This window comes from Corticium candelabrum, chromosome 9, assembly GCF_963422355.1.
Source record: "Corticium candelabrum chromosome 9, ooCorCand1.1, whole genome shotgun sequence".
Lineage (NCBI taxonomy): Eukaryota > Metazoa > Porifera > Homoscleromorpha > Homosclerophorida > Plakinidae > Corticium > Corticium candelabrum.
The window spans coordinates 740,055-752,050 of record NC_085093.1 but is presented as its reverse complement, the minus strand read 5'-3'; the positions used below and the strand labels follow the sequence as shown (position 1 = coordinate 752,050).

Genomic DNA, 11,996 nt, shown 5'->3' with positions numbered 1-11,996 from the left:
CTGGGTGTGTGTGTGTGTGTGTCACTGTGTTTGTTTGTTTGTGTGTGTCTGTGTGTCTGTGTCTGTGTGTGCGTTCGTGTGTGTGTGTGTGTGTGTGTGTGTGTGTGTCACTGTGTTTGTTTGTTTGTTTGTGTGTGTGTATGTGTGTGATTTACGTATGATTATAGTTTTTATCTACCATAGCTGGTAAAAACAAGGAAACTATTTTATAGGAAATTTTCCACACCACAATTATTGATGCTACAGCAATTCTTCTCACCACATTAGAATCTGCTAACATAGAGCCAACCGAGATCAACCAGGTTGGCACACATAGTCTACAAACTTGATATTCAAACGTTCAAATCTGCAGTGATATATATTGACTCAGCTGTTGATAATTCTTGAAAACCCATTGCTCGAAGAACCATCATGTCATGAGTTATTAAAGAAGCTGTGCCGAATCTTAGCCTCACTAAATGACAACTCTATACGGGTTGGATATCTTGCACTCACTTTGTGAGCGTTTGTTTGTCTTTGACAGTATGTTCTCTCCTTGATAGGAGCTGACAGCATATCTGTTAGACTATGATAGTGTCTCGTTTTCTCGATTACTAAAGATGTTTCAAGATCACTTTAGTTCTTTGCTGTATCCATGCCAACGGTACTGTACAGTACAAATCAAGTCTATCTGTTAGAGTGTTTACGTGTCAAGTTGTTGTGGAATTTTCTTTGTATACTGTAGTGCCGAACCCCACCTCTTTCCACATTTGAAGGTTCTTGCACTATTGTATGATGTCATGAAACAGTCTGAAGTGTGTGATCTCTGTATGTTTTAGTAGTTTTTTTGCTTACGTATACCTGTTTGTTTAGTCTGTGGAATGTGGTGCTGGTAAGGCACTGTACACTGACTTCTATTGTGAGGCAATAGCAAAGTGGGTACATCAACTGTTTGACTGTCATGTGTTTAGTCATGCAACTAGTAATGAGGATGTTGCTTCTATTGTTAGGAGACTTGATTTCAAGGCTGATTATAATCGTTGGAAAAAACGAATGTCAAGTATAGCTGCAAGGTATAACATTGCAGATAGCAATCTGAATGAAGAATGAAAGATGGACAATATAAGATTTTCCAATATCTAATTCTAGTCTAATGATTAATAGTGAATTATGTATTCACAATCGTAACTGCGTTGAGGTGAATTTGTTGAGAGTTATTGAAACACGTGCTTTGTGCTCTATCTTTTTGCTGTCCAAATGCTATAATAAATACTTTTGAAATGTTTACAAATTAATTGATTTGTTTTATTGACAATTATTATTTATTATCTTTGACATTAATTACCATTTTGTTATTGCCAGTTCTTCTGTGCTTCCAACTGTTGATGACTACAGTTTACTTGATTTTCCATTTCTATTTGATCCAGCAGTAAGCCATGCTCCATTTATTCAAGTTTTATTGACAAATCTAGAGACATTATGTTTTCAGTGTAAAGTCCGTGTGTTGCACATCGATGCAGTTATGCAAATGAGGCAGGAGTATCAGGATGCTCTCGTTCATCAAGCAGTGAGCAGAGATGTGTTGCAATGGCACGATTACATAGTCCAAATTTCTCTGTTTGCAGGCAGTTCAACAGGCTCAACTGTTGTTAGAAGACAGGTATGTGTAGATTACTGTACTGTATTTGTTTTTATGGTAACTATGTTTGATTAGAGAAAAAAGTATAGTTGATGTCTTTTACTCTGCATCATGTCCCTTCTTTGTGCTTGAAGTTAGGAGAGACCATCTTGTTGAAGTTGGTATACGTAGTGGCTTACCAGACAGCATATGAAATTTAGTTTGTGTGATAGGATGCATTAGTCAAATTAGCAGGAAAGCAACATCATTTTAAGAAGCCTCTGAAAATATCTTACATTGGAGGAGGAGAGCAGGTTTGGAAACTCTTTATTTGTTTGAAATAGGAGTGTAACCATATAGTTGTGATTTTGGTCTTGGATATGCCAGGGTCTGGACATGGGGGGATTACAGAAAGAGTTCTTTCATCTTATTGTTGATGCAGTGTTTGATCCTGCATTTGGTATGTTTGTCTACTCTGATGAGACTCACTGCTTCTGGTTCAACAGTAATGAGCATGTTGCTATTTGTATTACTGGCAACTTAATGTATTTTGCTCTGCAGGTGCTTCTCTGGAAACAGAGAAAGAATTTGAATTGGTGGGAATATTGCTGGGTAACAACAGACGTGCTATATAGTTAACAATGAATTATTATTGAATTATGTGCTGCAGGGTTGGCCATCTACAATGGAGTGATCCTTGATATCCGCTTTCCTAGAGCTGTGTACAAGAAACTGCAAGGGGAAACATTGTCTCTTTCTGATCTTATTGATTGTCAGGTATAACACTTTGCTGCATGCGTCTTGCTGGTGTGGCACAGATTTTTGACAGATTGAGCGATTATTGTTTGAGTAGCCATCTTTAGGCCATAGTTTACTACAGTTGCTCGAATATGAGGGAGATGTAGAAAATGCTTTCTGTTATTCATTCCAAGTTAGTACTGGTTTGTTTATCAGACACAGTTATTAGGTTTTTGATGTGGTCAATGGTGGCAGGTTTCATACATGATGTATGGACAGGTTAAAGACGTTGATCTTATACCTAATGGATCATTGATAGCCGTCACCAGTCATGTTAGCACTTACATGCCAGAAATCTTTACGTTTGTGCAACATGTTGTTCTTCTAGAATCGTCATGAATTTGTGGATCTGTATGTTCATCATTTACTTGAGGAAAGTATTGCTCCTCAATTTGAGGTAATCATTTGTCTTGCACCGCTTGTACATGTAATGTGTGACATGACATGATGTGATGTGGTGTCTGCTGGTTTGTCTTGGCAGTCATTTGCACGTGGTTTGAAGTCGGTGTGTGGCAGTGATGTCCTGAGTTTGTGTCGTTCAGATGAACTGGAGATGCTCATCTGTGGTAGCCCAGAATTGGTTAGTTGCAAGTCATGCACATCTAAGGCTCTTATGACACCAGCGAATGACTATGTACGATTGAATATTGTGATTGACAGGATTTCAGTAGTCTTGAGAAGTCTGCACGTTATGAAGATGGATACAAACGGTGCATATAGTTTTGTTCTTATTTACTCATTTATCTAGTTTCTTGTCTTTTACCGTCATACACCTCTTTGTCTCATTTTCACTGCCTTTTCTTTCTTATTTCCTGTTTTGTCTCTTGATTTCAACATTAATTATATTGATATGCATGCATGCCTTAATATATATCTGTGATTTGCTTTTTTTATCAGAAAATCTCCTGTCATTCAATGGTTGTGGGATGCAGTACAAACAATGACACACGAACAGAAACAACAGCTTCTCTTGTTTGTTACAGGAAGCAACAGGGTACTGTAAGCTAGCCGATACTTAATAATCGTCGCTTAATTCACATTGCTATTAAGGTACATATGCTTATTATTTTGTCTTAACAGGTACCACTGAAAGGAATTTCCAGTCTGGCTTTTACCATTCAGAGGAATGGTCCGGATTCAGATAGGTAATTACATCAACCAACTTGACTGGCAATCTGTACAACTCAACATGTGCAAGTATTAAAACAGCTTGTTTTTTTAGATTGCCAACAGCTATGACGTGTTTCAACAGACTGCTCCTGCCCGAATACTCTGACAAGAACAAATTGACCGACAGACTAACAAAAGCTTTGGAAAATTCGAGGGGATTTGGTCTGACATGATAATCTAGATCTGCTAGCTACAGTCAGTCTGAACAGTAGGTAGCTATATATAGCTATTTATTGAATGAAAGTTGTATATCTACTATATATAGCTATTTATTGAACGAAAGTTGTATATCTACTACTTTATCTATATTAAAGTCTCGCAGACTAAAAATTTTAGCAAATCACCGGGACAAGCCCACACACACACACACAAACACACATATTGTAGTCTACGTATCCCGTATGCTTATTGTACACTGGCTTCCGCGGGCATGGCTGCGTGTTTAGACGAAATTGAGGAAAAGAATGATTGGGATCGAGGGGAATTTCGTCTGGTATTTTCCAACATGCCAAGCTCTGTACTGACTTTGAGCTCTCTGGATGGCGACGGAAATCTCGACGTCAACGACGGCGCATCAGACGAGACAAGAAAACGTGGGGGAGGAAAGATGACAAGAAAAAGGAGACCGTGTGTGGAAAGGGTGACTGCTCACACGATAATTGGAGGATCTTCATTTCTAAGTGAGAAATCATATTAACTACTAGAATTTTAATTAAGTTAAAACCTTTTTCTCTGAAAAAAGAAATGGATATAGGTGTTGTATGAAAAGTAACAGAAAAAAGATCTATAGATAATATGGACCAAAGCCAGACATCATTAGTGAATCCTTCCAACCCCCACATTCCCTACATTTTACATTTTGAGAGTTGGAAGGATTCACTAAGGATGTCTGGCTTCGGTTCATATTATCTATAGATCTTTTTTCTGTTACTTTTTGTACAATCCCTACATCTATTTCTTTTTTTAGAGAAAAAGTTTTTAAAATTCTAGTTTGGTAAGTTTTAGGAGTGCAAAAGGGCAACATATACCTAGGGTGTACATGTCTTCATTAGGGCCCGTAAGACTTTTATAAGCATGTCTAAGATTTAGCACATTTCATTAGCGTTAATTAAACCTGTTTATATGTAACAGCTTTCGTTAGACATCATTCAGAGGTAGTTTACTCAAGTGGTTTATAGGTCTACGGAGTATACGGTACCATGGTATCCTAGCGCACGTTGCACGAATATAGATCCTAATTTTTAGTGCCTTTGCATTGTTCTTTCTTCCGTGCGTGTATAATTGAATATGCAACGGCAGATGGAATAGAAGTTGGTTTAGTAGTCAAAGCCAAAGATTATCACATACGGGATATGTGTTGCAAATGTTGGGTTTCTGTATAAATTGCTATGTGTACGTAATTAGTTGTCAATTTTGTTCCTGTGTGCGACGCAGATCAGAAACAATTTCAGACTAGACCGGACAATGGCAAACATGATCAAATTACACAGTTTGGTGATAAACTCTTTCATAAACGCGTTTGGCCTATCTGATTGGCTCTTCATCCATTGTCCCTGGTTGGCATGGACAAGCAATCGCATATACTGCTCCGTGATTGGCCTGAACTGTGCAATAGCATTGATGACGGTCGTTGGATTAAATCTGCTTGAAAGAAACACAATTTTTATTTAACATTGATTTCAGTTTTTCTAGTCACCAAAAGAATAGAGTTCAGGTAATTCTAAAGCGTTTTCTCAAGTTTCACAGCCGTATGTAACGTACAAAAAGAGATATCCGTGGAGAAGAAGAAGAAAGAAGAAGAGCAAATTGGTGCATGGGCCTCCGAGGCTAGCAACTGTTTTCTAGGTTGTTAGAGGATTATTAACCAAAACAAAAATAGGATATAGTACACGACGTACAAACTTTATTTCATTGATTTGAGAAATTTTAGTCTTCATTTACTATGTTTTCTAAGCGTGTAAAAAGACGACTATGCCCCCACAACCCTCCATAACCTTGGCAATCCCTACATACAGGGTACTGCCGTACCCTATGATTATTAAAAGTTAAACAAAAAAGAATCAAAACAATTAGACTAATTTAATTTAATAATATTTGCTGTATAGAAGAGAGGAAGCTGAGAATGGCAGCCAACAGTGGTAATTTTGATCAAGGTAAATTACTTTCTGTATGATGTTTTCGTGGATGTAACTGCTGTGGAGAAGTAGCTGTGTGTGTGTGTGTGTGTGTGTGTGTGTGTGTGTGTGTGTGTGTGTGTGTGTGCATGCGTGTGTGTGGTCTGTCTGTCTGTCTGTCTGTCTGTTTGTCAATACATATATTTTTCATAAATGAACTGTAGCATCAAAGCAATAGCTAGTCTACGTGTCCATTACATCTAGTACATACATGAAAACTGGTTAAAACTGTAATGCACATTATGTACGTACTAAATACACATACACATTATGACTAGACGAAAGGGACCTATGGTCCCGTCTCTAAATCTGTCTGTCTGTCTGTCTGTCTGTCTGTCTGTCTGTCTGTCTGTCTGTCTGTCTGTTTGTCTGTCTGTCTGTCTGTCTCAATACATGTATTTTCCATTTAAATCAAACGTTTACATCATGAGCAACCTAACACAACAAGACCATTACGGTCTTGAAGCATACAGAACTACACTGCACAAATTACATTTCGATGTTCTAATCTCGCTATGCTAATGAGTTTGTCCGAGACTACTTTTGCATTGCAACGCTGTAGAGCTACTGAACTGATTGATTGCCACTTATTTTTGAAGTCGGTCTCATTTCGTCTTTCTTCTTCATCCCTTGCACTCTTTGCCAGCTTGTTCAAATCTCTAACTGCTTGTTCGCCCGAACTGCCAAAATGTTTGAAAACAAGAGGAATGACCAAAGGGCAGGACCCTTCTGGCAGCAGCTCAGAATTATACTTTGCCTCTTTCTTCTTCTCCTGTTTCATTGCTGCTACTCCTTCTTCTCTGGAGGCTGCCTTCACTGAGTCCAAACGCCGTGGATGAGCCAACGACACATCTAATGGCAATTAATCATATAGTTTACTTGAAACCTAACAGTTTCTAACATTTAGAACACTCCAGCTAAGTGGTATTAAGTTTGTTACCCTAACGTTGAGTAACGGTTGATAGTTTGGGTGCATCTTTCTTACTGTCTTGGCTACCAAGATTCTTACTTGATTATTCATGCAAATTACTATACACACACACACACACACACACACACACACACACACACACACACACACACACACACACACACACACACACACACACTGTAGTTTGTTTACATGTAAATACAGAAATTCTTTGTAGAATGAGATAAGAAAAGTAATGCTATTCAATTGAATTTTTGTGTATTGCAATATTCCTGATTCATACAGAGACAGCCACTTTTAGGTAGTTTCAAACATTGAGTTGCATAATCAGCTCTCTTTCTGTTGTTGTAGTACACAAATTACTGGAAGAGGGTGTTAATGTTCGAGCAGCTGATGATCATGGACGAACCTCACTTCACTTTGCTGCATCTAGAGGCAACGTGGATATAGGTCTGTCTCTAACATGCAACATTATATTTGTTTGTGTCATGGTTGTATGGTGATCAATAGTTTCGTTATTGATTTCTAATGGAGCTGATGTCAATCAAAGAGACAGAATTGGAAATACAGGCCTGCATTTAGGTAGGCTCACTGTTTATTACACATTTAGTTGTCTTATAATCTTGCCGTCTTGCACAGCTGCTTGCATAGGCCGGATTGATGTCGTTACGGTGCTTCTTAAAGCAGGTAACACAACCATCAGCCAAATAAGTCAATGAATTTTGTGCTTGAATGATCTTATTGGAGCTTAATAAATAGTTTTGCTATTTTGAGTTGCCATAGTAACAAGAAACCTAACAACAATTTGTATGACATTAGAAGACTACAACTGTGAATGATGTATCTGTTTGTCAGGAACTGATGTTAATGCTGAGGATATGGCAGGTCATACGCCATTACAGTTAGCTAGAGGGCGACTCCGCTTGTTGACAGAAGACAAATTCTTACGTGCAATGCCTTTTCGTTTACGACAGGAAGTAGCTCAGGTGCTATACATGTAGTCTAATTATTGCTCTAACAAACAAATTGTTATATGGTTGGGATGTCGTGGATACAATATACTAATTGTTTCTTGTTCACACAGATTGTAGATTTACTAAAAGTTTACCTCCACAGAACAGGAGATACGGAATCAGGAAATCAGTTGGAAGCATTAGGTCAACGTTTAGCATCGACAGCAACTCTAGAAGAGGTAGAAACTTTGTCGTTTGTATTGTGTACCTACTAAATTGTACATACAGGCATCTTGTTGTATAGTCACCCTTTAGTGTGAGTACGTGCAATAGCAGTTAGTAGTATCATAGTGAGAGTTGATATAAAATTGTATCAGTTTTTCTGGGTAACTACTAAGGATTACCATTCAACAATAGACAGAGTGGAGAAATGTGCTTGTATGTGCATGTCTGTCTTGATTGATATGCAATCACTTCATTTCTATATGTCGGGTGTAAATTGTGCTTATTCTGTTGTATTGTATTGTATTGTATTGTGTTATATGGTATGGTATGGTATGGTATGGTATGGTATGGTATTGTATTGTGTTGTGTTGTGTTGTGTTGTATTGTAAGTTTAGTTTTAGTGTAGTGTATTGTATTGTATGGTATCGTATTGTATCGTGTCGTGTGGTGTGGTGTGGTGTGGTGTGGTGTTGTGTTGTGCTGTGTTGTATTGTAATTTTAGTTTTAGTGTATTGTATTGTATTGTATTGTGAGTTTATTGGAAATTGTATGGGATGTTTGAAAGCGGCAATATATGCTACATATAACAATGTATAAACGTGTTGCATACAGTTTACCTATTTGTTGATGCTAATTTTTTAACTAATTGATATTCGTATGTTACAGGTCGATGAGATTCAGGATGTCCTTGCTGGATTTATGTCTTTATCGTTACAAAAAGAGAAGGATGCTTGACATGTACAGTGATTTATGATTAGACAAATAGATTCGTATGTTCTATTCATGATTAGAAGTATTTATTGTCATTGTCTTTATAAATAGCAAATACATAGATCACGTGTTCACGTGCTCACGTGCGCTAACTAATGACTGACATGAGTGTTGGGTTGCTGCTCGTGTTGCTGGGTTTTGCGAATTATGCGGCGACTTCAGACATTCCGCTACCAACTCCTCCCCAGGTGCAAACTTTGCTTATATTTGTGAGCATGTGGAGACGTGCATATGCGACGTATTTGTAGCTGAAGTGGAGTAAATGGGAACTTGGGGCGATAATACATTTCAACATGGCTACGTTTTTGTCAGGAGATGGGTGAGTGCTGTGTTTGTTTTTGTAGCTTGAATGGAGTAGTTGGGAACTGGGAGCTTTGGTAACGTATAATATGGCTACTTATGTGGCTGGTGATGGGTGAGAATAATAAATCTTGAGTGTGTGTGTGTGTGTGTGTGTGTGTGTGTGTGTGTGTGTGTGTGTGTGTGTGTGTGTGTGTGTGTGTGTGTGTGTGTGTGTGTTGCGATAGCTCAGTTGGTTAGAGAGTCATCTTACGGAGTGGTAACATCCAGGACCTTGAAGGGTCATCAGTTCAAGTCACAGTGATGGCAGGCTATGGCATAATTTTCTTAAGCAAGAAACTAACACACATTTGCTTCTCTCGACTCAGGAGTATAAAATCAGGAGTGTAAATGAGTACCTAGTCATTGACTGGAGTCCTAAGCGGCCATCGGCTGTGACGTGACATCAGCCACTAGGGTCCTGGTGAGACTTTGGGTGCTCACACCACAAGTTGGCTTAACAAGTCGGTGCTCCTGTGAGTGCCTGGCCCGGCTCCAGGAGTTTGCTAGCACGGGCCCAGAGTTCCCTAAGTAGCGCACAGGGCCCAGCTTAACAGCTGGGGGCGTGACCTTTGAGAGGCAGCTCCTGACATTTAGGATTTTGGATTTAGGTGTGTGTGTGTGTGTGCATGTGTGCGTGTGTGCCCGTCCATCCATTCGTCTTTCTGCTTGTCTGTCTGTCTGTCTGTCATTTCATATATCTTCATAAATGAATGTTATTACAACCAAAACTATTTAAAATGTTCCAGAGACCCAATAGGGTCAATACACCTCAAAAACTAATGTACGTAAAACTGAGTATGATAGTTCTTTACACTACTGGAGCTCATAGAAAAGGCATGACAGTTTCCTTGCAATAGTCTTAGGACTGCAATGTTGTAGCACTGTTGAGAATCATTTTCTCTAGTAACATATCTGTTTGTCTGTCTGTCTGTCTGTCTGTATTGTGTGTATCGTTACTTAAATCGGCAATAACTAAGTCTATATGGCATATATCATGAGATGAGGCCTCTAATTAATTGTGATATGTTGCAGTTGTGAATTTCCTGGTAAAGGTGTGCCGCCCCCATCACTGTTCAGTCCAAGCAAAATCAACACAGATCAATGGGCTGCTGCCTTTCAGGCATTTGGAGCTAAGTATGCGGTTCTTGTTGCAAAGCACAACTGCGGATTTGCTTTGTGGCCATCAAAAGTGCACTTTCCTGAATTTAAGTTTGTGTAAGTCATATTAGATGTATAACTATGTGTCAGACGGAGATGTTTATATGAGTCTGTCTTTAGTTATAACTACACTGTTGCTCAGAGCAAGTCACCAGACAACGATATTGTCGAAAGCTTTGTGAAATCATGTCGCAGCCATGGCATACAACCCGGATTTTATTACAGCGTTGTCACTAATTATTACCTAAACGTTCACGGCGGCGAAGTTCAAACTAGTCACCTTATGCCAGGCATGGCTAATGTCACACAGGATCAATATCTTCAAATTGTGTCTGCTCAGTTAACTGAGCTATGGAGCCAGTACGGACAACTCGGTTGGCAGTGTGAAGCAAACACAGAAGTTTGGTTGATATAATGTCTTTTGTTGGTGGCAGGTGAAGTTTGGTTTGATGGTGGTTATCAGCATGATATTAAGGGAAATCTGACGTCTATGTTAGAGAAACTTCAACCTAATGCAACAGCATTTAATGGGTATAATATGAATGGTCATATTTTGTTGCTGTAATAGTTATTTTATGATTGCATATTTGTATCTGTTTTGTCTTTTAGACAGGGAGTGTCAAAAAATGCTATTCGATGGATTGGTACCGAGGCAGGACGTGCTCCTGATCCAAATTGGTCAACAGGCGAGAGTGGTGGTGGTGACTCCGACAGCTCAGTTTGGTGTCCTGCTGAGTGTATTTCTATAATATATTTTATTGTAATTTTATTGTAAAAACCGACTCTAACTGTTTGCTTATGCAGGTGATACAACACTACAAAACCATGATCGTTGGTTTTACTCAAGCTCAGAAGGCATTCGGTCTTTGGATGAGCTGATTGACGTATGCGTACTTTCTATGACTCTAACTACATTGTTTGCATGGTTCTCACCGAGTTGCATTCATCCAGGTTTATCATCAAACTGTTGGTCATAATGGCAACTTATTATTAGACTTTTCACCCGATACGAATGGGTTGATTCCAGATAACCATATTGCCAGGTACAAAGGTAACTAATTTTACCATTGGATCCATCATTTTCTTGCTAACAATCTAATGTCCAGAACTCGGAGACTTCATTCGTACTTGCTATGGCAAACCAATTAATGCTACAAAAGGTAGGTTGTTGTCATGGTACAATTTTTGTGCATTGAGAGCTCTACGATGATTCTCTCTACTGTTAGGCGTAGGTCCAGTCCTTACTATTATGATTAACCCACCTACAACTATAGATAGAATTGTACTCCAGGAAGATCAGAGCCAGGTAATGTAATGTGGCAATTACTAAATTCATTAAATAATTAATTAATTAGTCCACAGTATACTATGGTGTGTATATTACAGTTTGTGTGAGTATCTGTTTTATTGAAGGGTCAACGTGTGAGGACATATAACGTTTCTATTAGTACGATGAGTGGGTTGTCTGCCTCTACTGTGAATGGTACTAGCATTGGTAATAAAAAGATTGATCTGCTTCCGGCTCCGGTTCAGAAAGTGAACAAAGTGGAGTTTAGAGGAATTACTGGCATAGGAACTCCCATTCTCAATCACTTTGGGGTGTACTATTGCGCTGGATAATCAACACTGTTGTATACAAGATTTCTGTGTTACATATACAGCTTGGTGATTTATGGTGTTTGTGGTGCTTGATGTATATGTTGGCTATAGCTATAGTTTGTGTAGATCTGCTGATTATGATATTTATTGCACAAGTCGAGTAGATATCATTTACCAATGGCCTTCTTCACATAGTCAGGGTTTAATGTATTGGGTCTGTTGTGTTGATACTGGCCCTGCTTTGTGCTTTGCCATAGGAATAAGTAGGCATAGGAAAT

General features: G+C 38.7%; 3 protein-coding genes across 5 annotated transcripts in view; all 3 read left to right on the top strand.

The window, feature by feature from the left end:
• LOC134184908 (probable E3 ubiquitin-protein ligase HECTD2) overlaps window positions 1-3,862 on the top strand; it is an 8,752-nt gene extending 4,890 nt beyond the window's left edge. For both annotated transcript variants that reach the window (XM_062652676.1, XM_062652677.1), the window contains 22 exons: window positions 213-302; window positions 371-475; window positions 543-643; window positions 725-794; window positions 853-914; window positions 990-1,052; window positions 1,342-1,408; window positions 1,469-1,546; window positions 1,605-1,639; window positions 1,694-1,775; window positions 1,831-1,911; window positions 1,985-2,102; window positions 2,159-2,209; window positions 2,268-2,374; window positions 2,451-2,528; window positions 2,591-2,668; window positions 2,724-2,792; window positions 2,877-2,975; window positions 3,056-3,105; window positions 3,293-3,389; window positions 3,476-3,540; window positions 3,618-3,862. In XM_062652676.1, coding sequence (XP_062508660.1) covers window positions 213-302; window positions 371-475; window positions 543-643; window positions 725-794; window positions 853-914; window positions 990-1,052; window positions 1,342-1,408; window positions 1,469-1,546; window positions 1,605-1,639; window positions 1,694-1,775; window positions 1,831-1,911; window positions 1,985-2,102; window positions 2,159-2,209; window positions 2,268-2,374; window positions 2,451-2,528; window positions 2,591-2,668; window positions 2,724-2,792; window positions 2,877-2,975; window positions 3,056-3,105; window positions 3,293-3,389; window positions 3,476-3,540; window positions 3,618-3,738 — 1,767 coding nt within the window. In that variant the 3' untranslated portion in view covers window positions 3,739-3,862. The remainder of the gene's footprint in view (window positions 1-212; window positions 303-370; window positions 476-542; window positions 644-724; window positions 795-852; window positions 915-989; window positions 1,053-1,341; window positions 1,409-1,468; window positions 1,547-1,604; window positions 1,640-1,693; window positions 1,776-1,830; window positions 1,912-1,984; window positions 2,103-2,158; window positions 2,210-2,267; window positions 2,375-2,450; window positions 2,529-2,590; window positions 2,669-2,723; window positions 2,793-2,876; window positions 2,976-3,055; window positions 3,106-3,292; window positions 3,390-3,475; window positions 3,541-3,617) is intronic.
• Window positions 3,863-3,986: 124 nt separating this feature from the next.
• LOC134184153 (ankyrin repeat domain-containing protein 54-like) lies at window positions 3,987-8,705 on the top strand. Its single transcript, XM_062651769.1, has 8 exons — window positions 3,987-4,245; window positions 5,671-5,718; window positions 7,022-7,120; window positions 7,181-7,252; window positions 7,310-7,357; window positions 7,526-7,656; window positions 7,755-7,862; window positions 8,515-8,705. The coding sequence occupies exons 1-8, from the start codon at window positions 3,996-3,998 to the stop codon at window positions 8,581-8,583; spliced, it is 825 nt and encodes a 274-aa protein (XP_062507753.1). The 5' UTR covers window positions 3,987-3,995; the 3' UTR covers window positions 8,584-8,705.
• Window positions 8,703-11,900, top strand: LOC134184152 (uncharacterized). 2 transcript variants are annotated; one of them, XM_062651767.1, is made up of 11 exons: window positions 8,703-8,807; window positions 8,964-9,034; window positions 9,994-10,176; window positions 10,240-10,493; window positions 10,554-10,650; window positions 10,729-10,856; window positions 10,924-11,003; window positions 11,071-11,170; window positions 11,226-11,279; window positions 11,346-11,425; window positions 11,533-11,900. In XM_062651767.1, exons 1-11 carry the CDS (start codon window positions 8,715-8,717, stop codon window positions 11,737-11,739), a joined length of 1,347 nt encoding a protein of 448 aa, XP_062507751.1. In that variant the 5' UTR covers window positions 8,703-8,714; the 3' UTR covers window positions 11,740-11,900. The 2 variants fall into 2 exon arrangements, with proteins under 2 accessions (XP_062507751.1, XP_062507750.1); XM_062651766.1 differs by lacking the exon at window positions 8,964-9,034 and adding an exon at window positions 8,868-8,938 and having other exon boundaries at window positions 8,711-8,807.
• The last annotated feature ends 96 nt before the right edge of the window (window positions 11,901-11,996 follow it).

Coding starts and splice junctions, on each gene's coding strand:
- LOC134184153 (XM_062651769.1), top strand. CDS start 3,996: ATGGCTGCGTGTTTAGACGAAATTGAGGAAAAGAATGATTGGGATCGA. Junction 7,121..7,180: donor TAGAGGCAACGTGGATATAG/GTCTGTCTCTAA, acceptor GGTGATCAATAG/TTTCGTTATTGATTTCTAAT. Junction 7,657..7,754: donor TACGACAGGAAGTAGCTCAG/GTGCTATACATG, acceptor TTGTTCACACAG/ATTGTAGATTTACTAAAAGT.
- LOC134184152 (XM_062651767.1), top strand. CDS start 8,715: ATGACTGACATGAGTGTTGGGTTGCTGCTCGTGTTGCTGGGTTTTGCG. Junction 10,494..10,553: donor GAGCCAGTACGGACAACTCG/GTTGGCAGTGTG, acceptor TGTTGGTGGCAG/GTGAAGTTTGGTTTGATGGT. Junction 11,280..11,345: donor ACCAATTAATGCTACAAAAG/GTAGGTTGTTGT, acceptor CTCTACTGTTAG/GCGTAGGTCCAGTCCTTACT.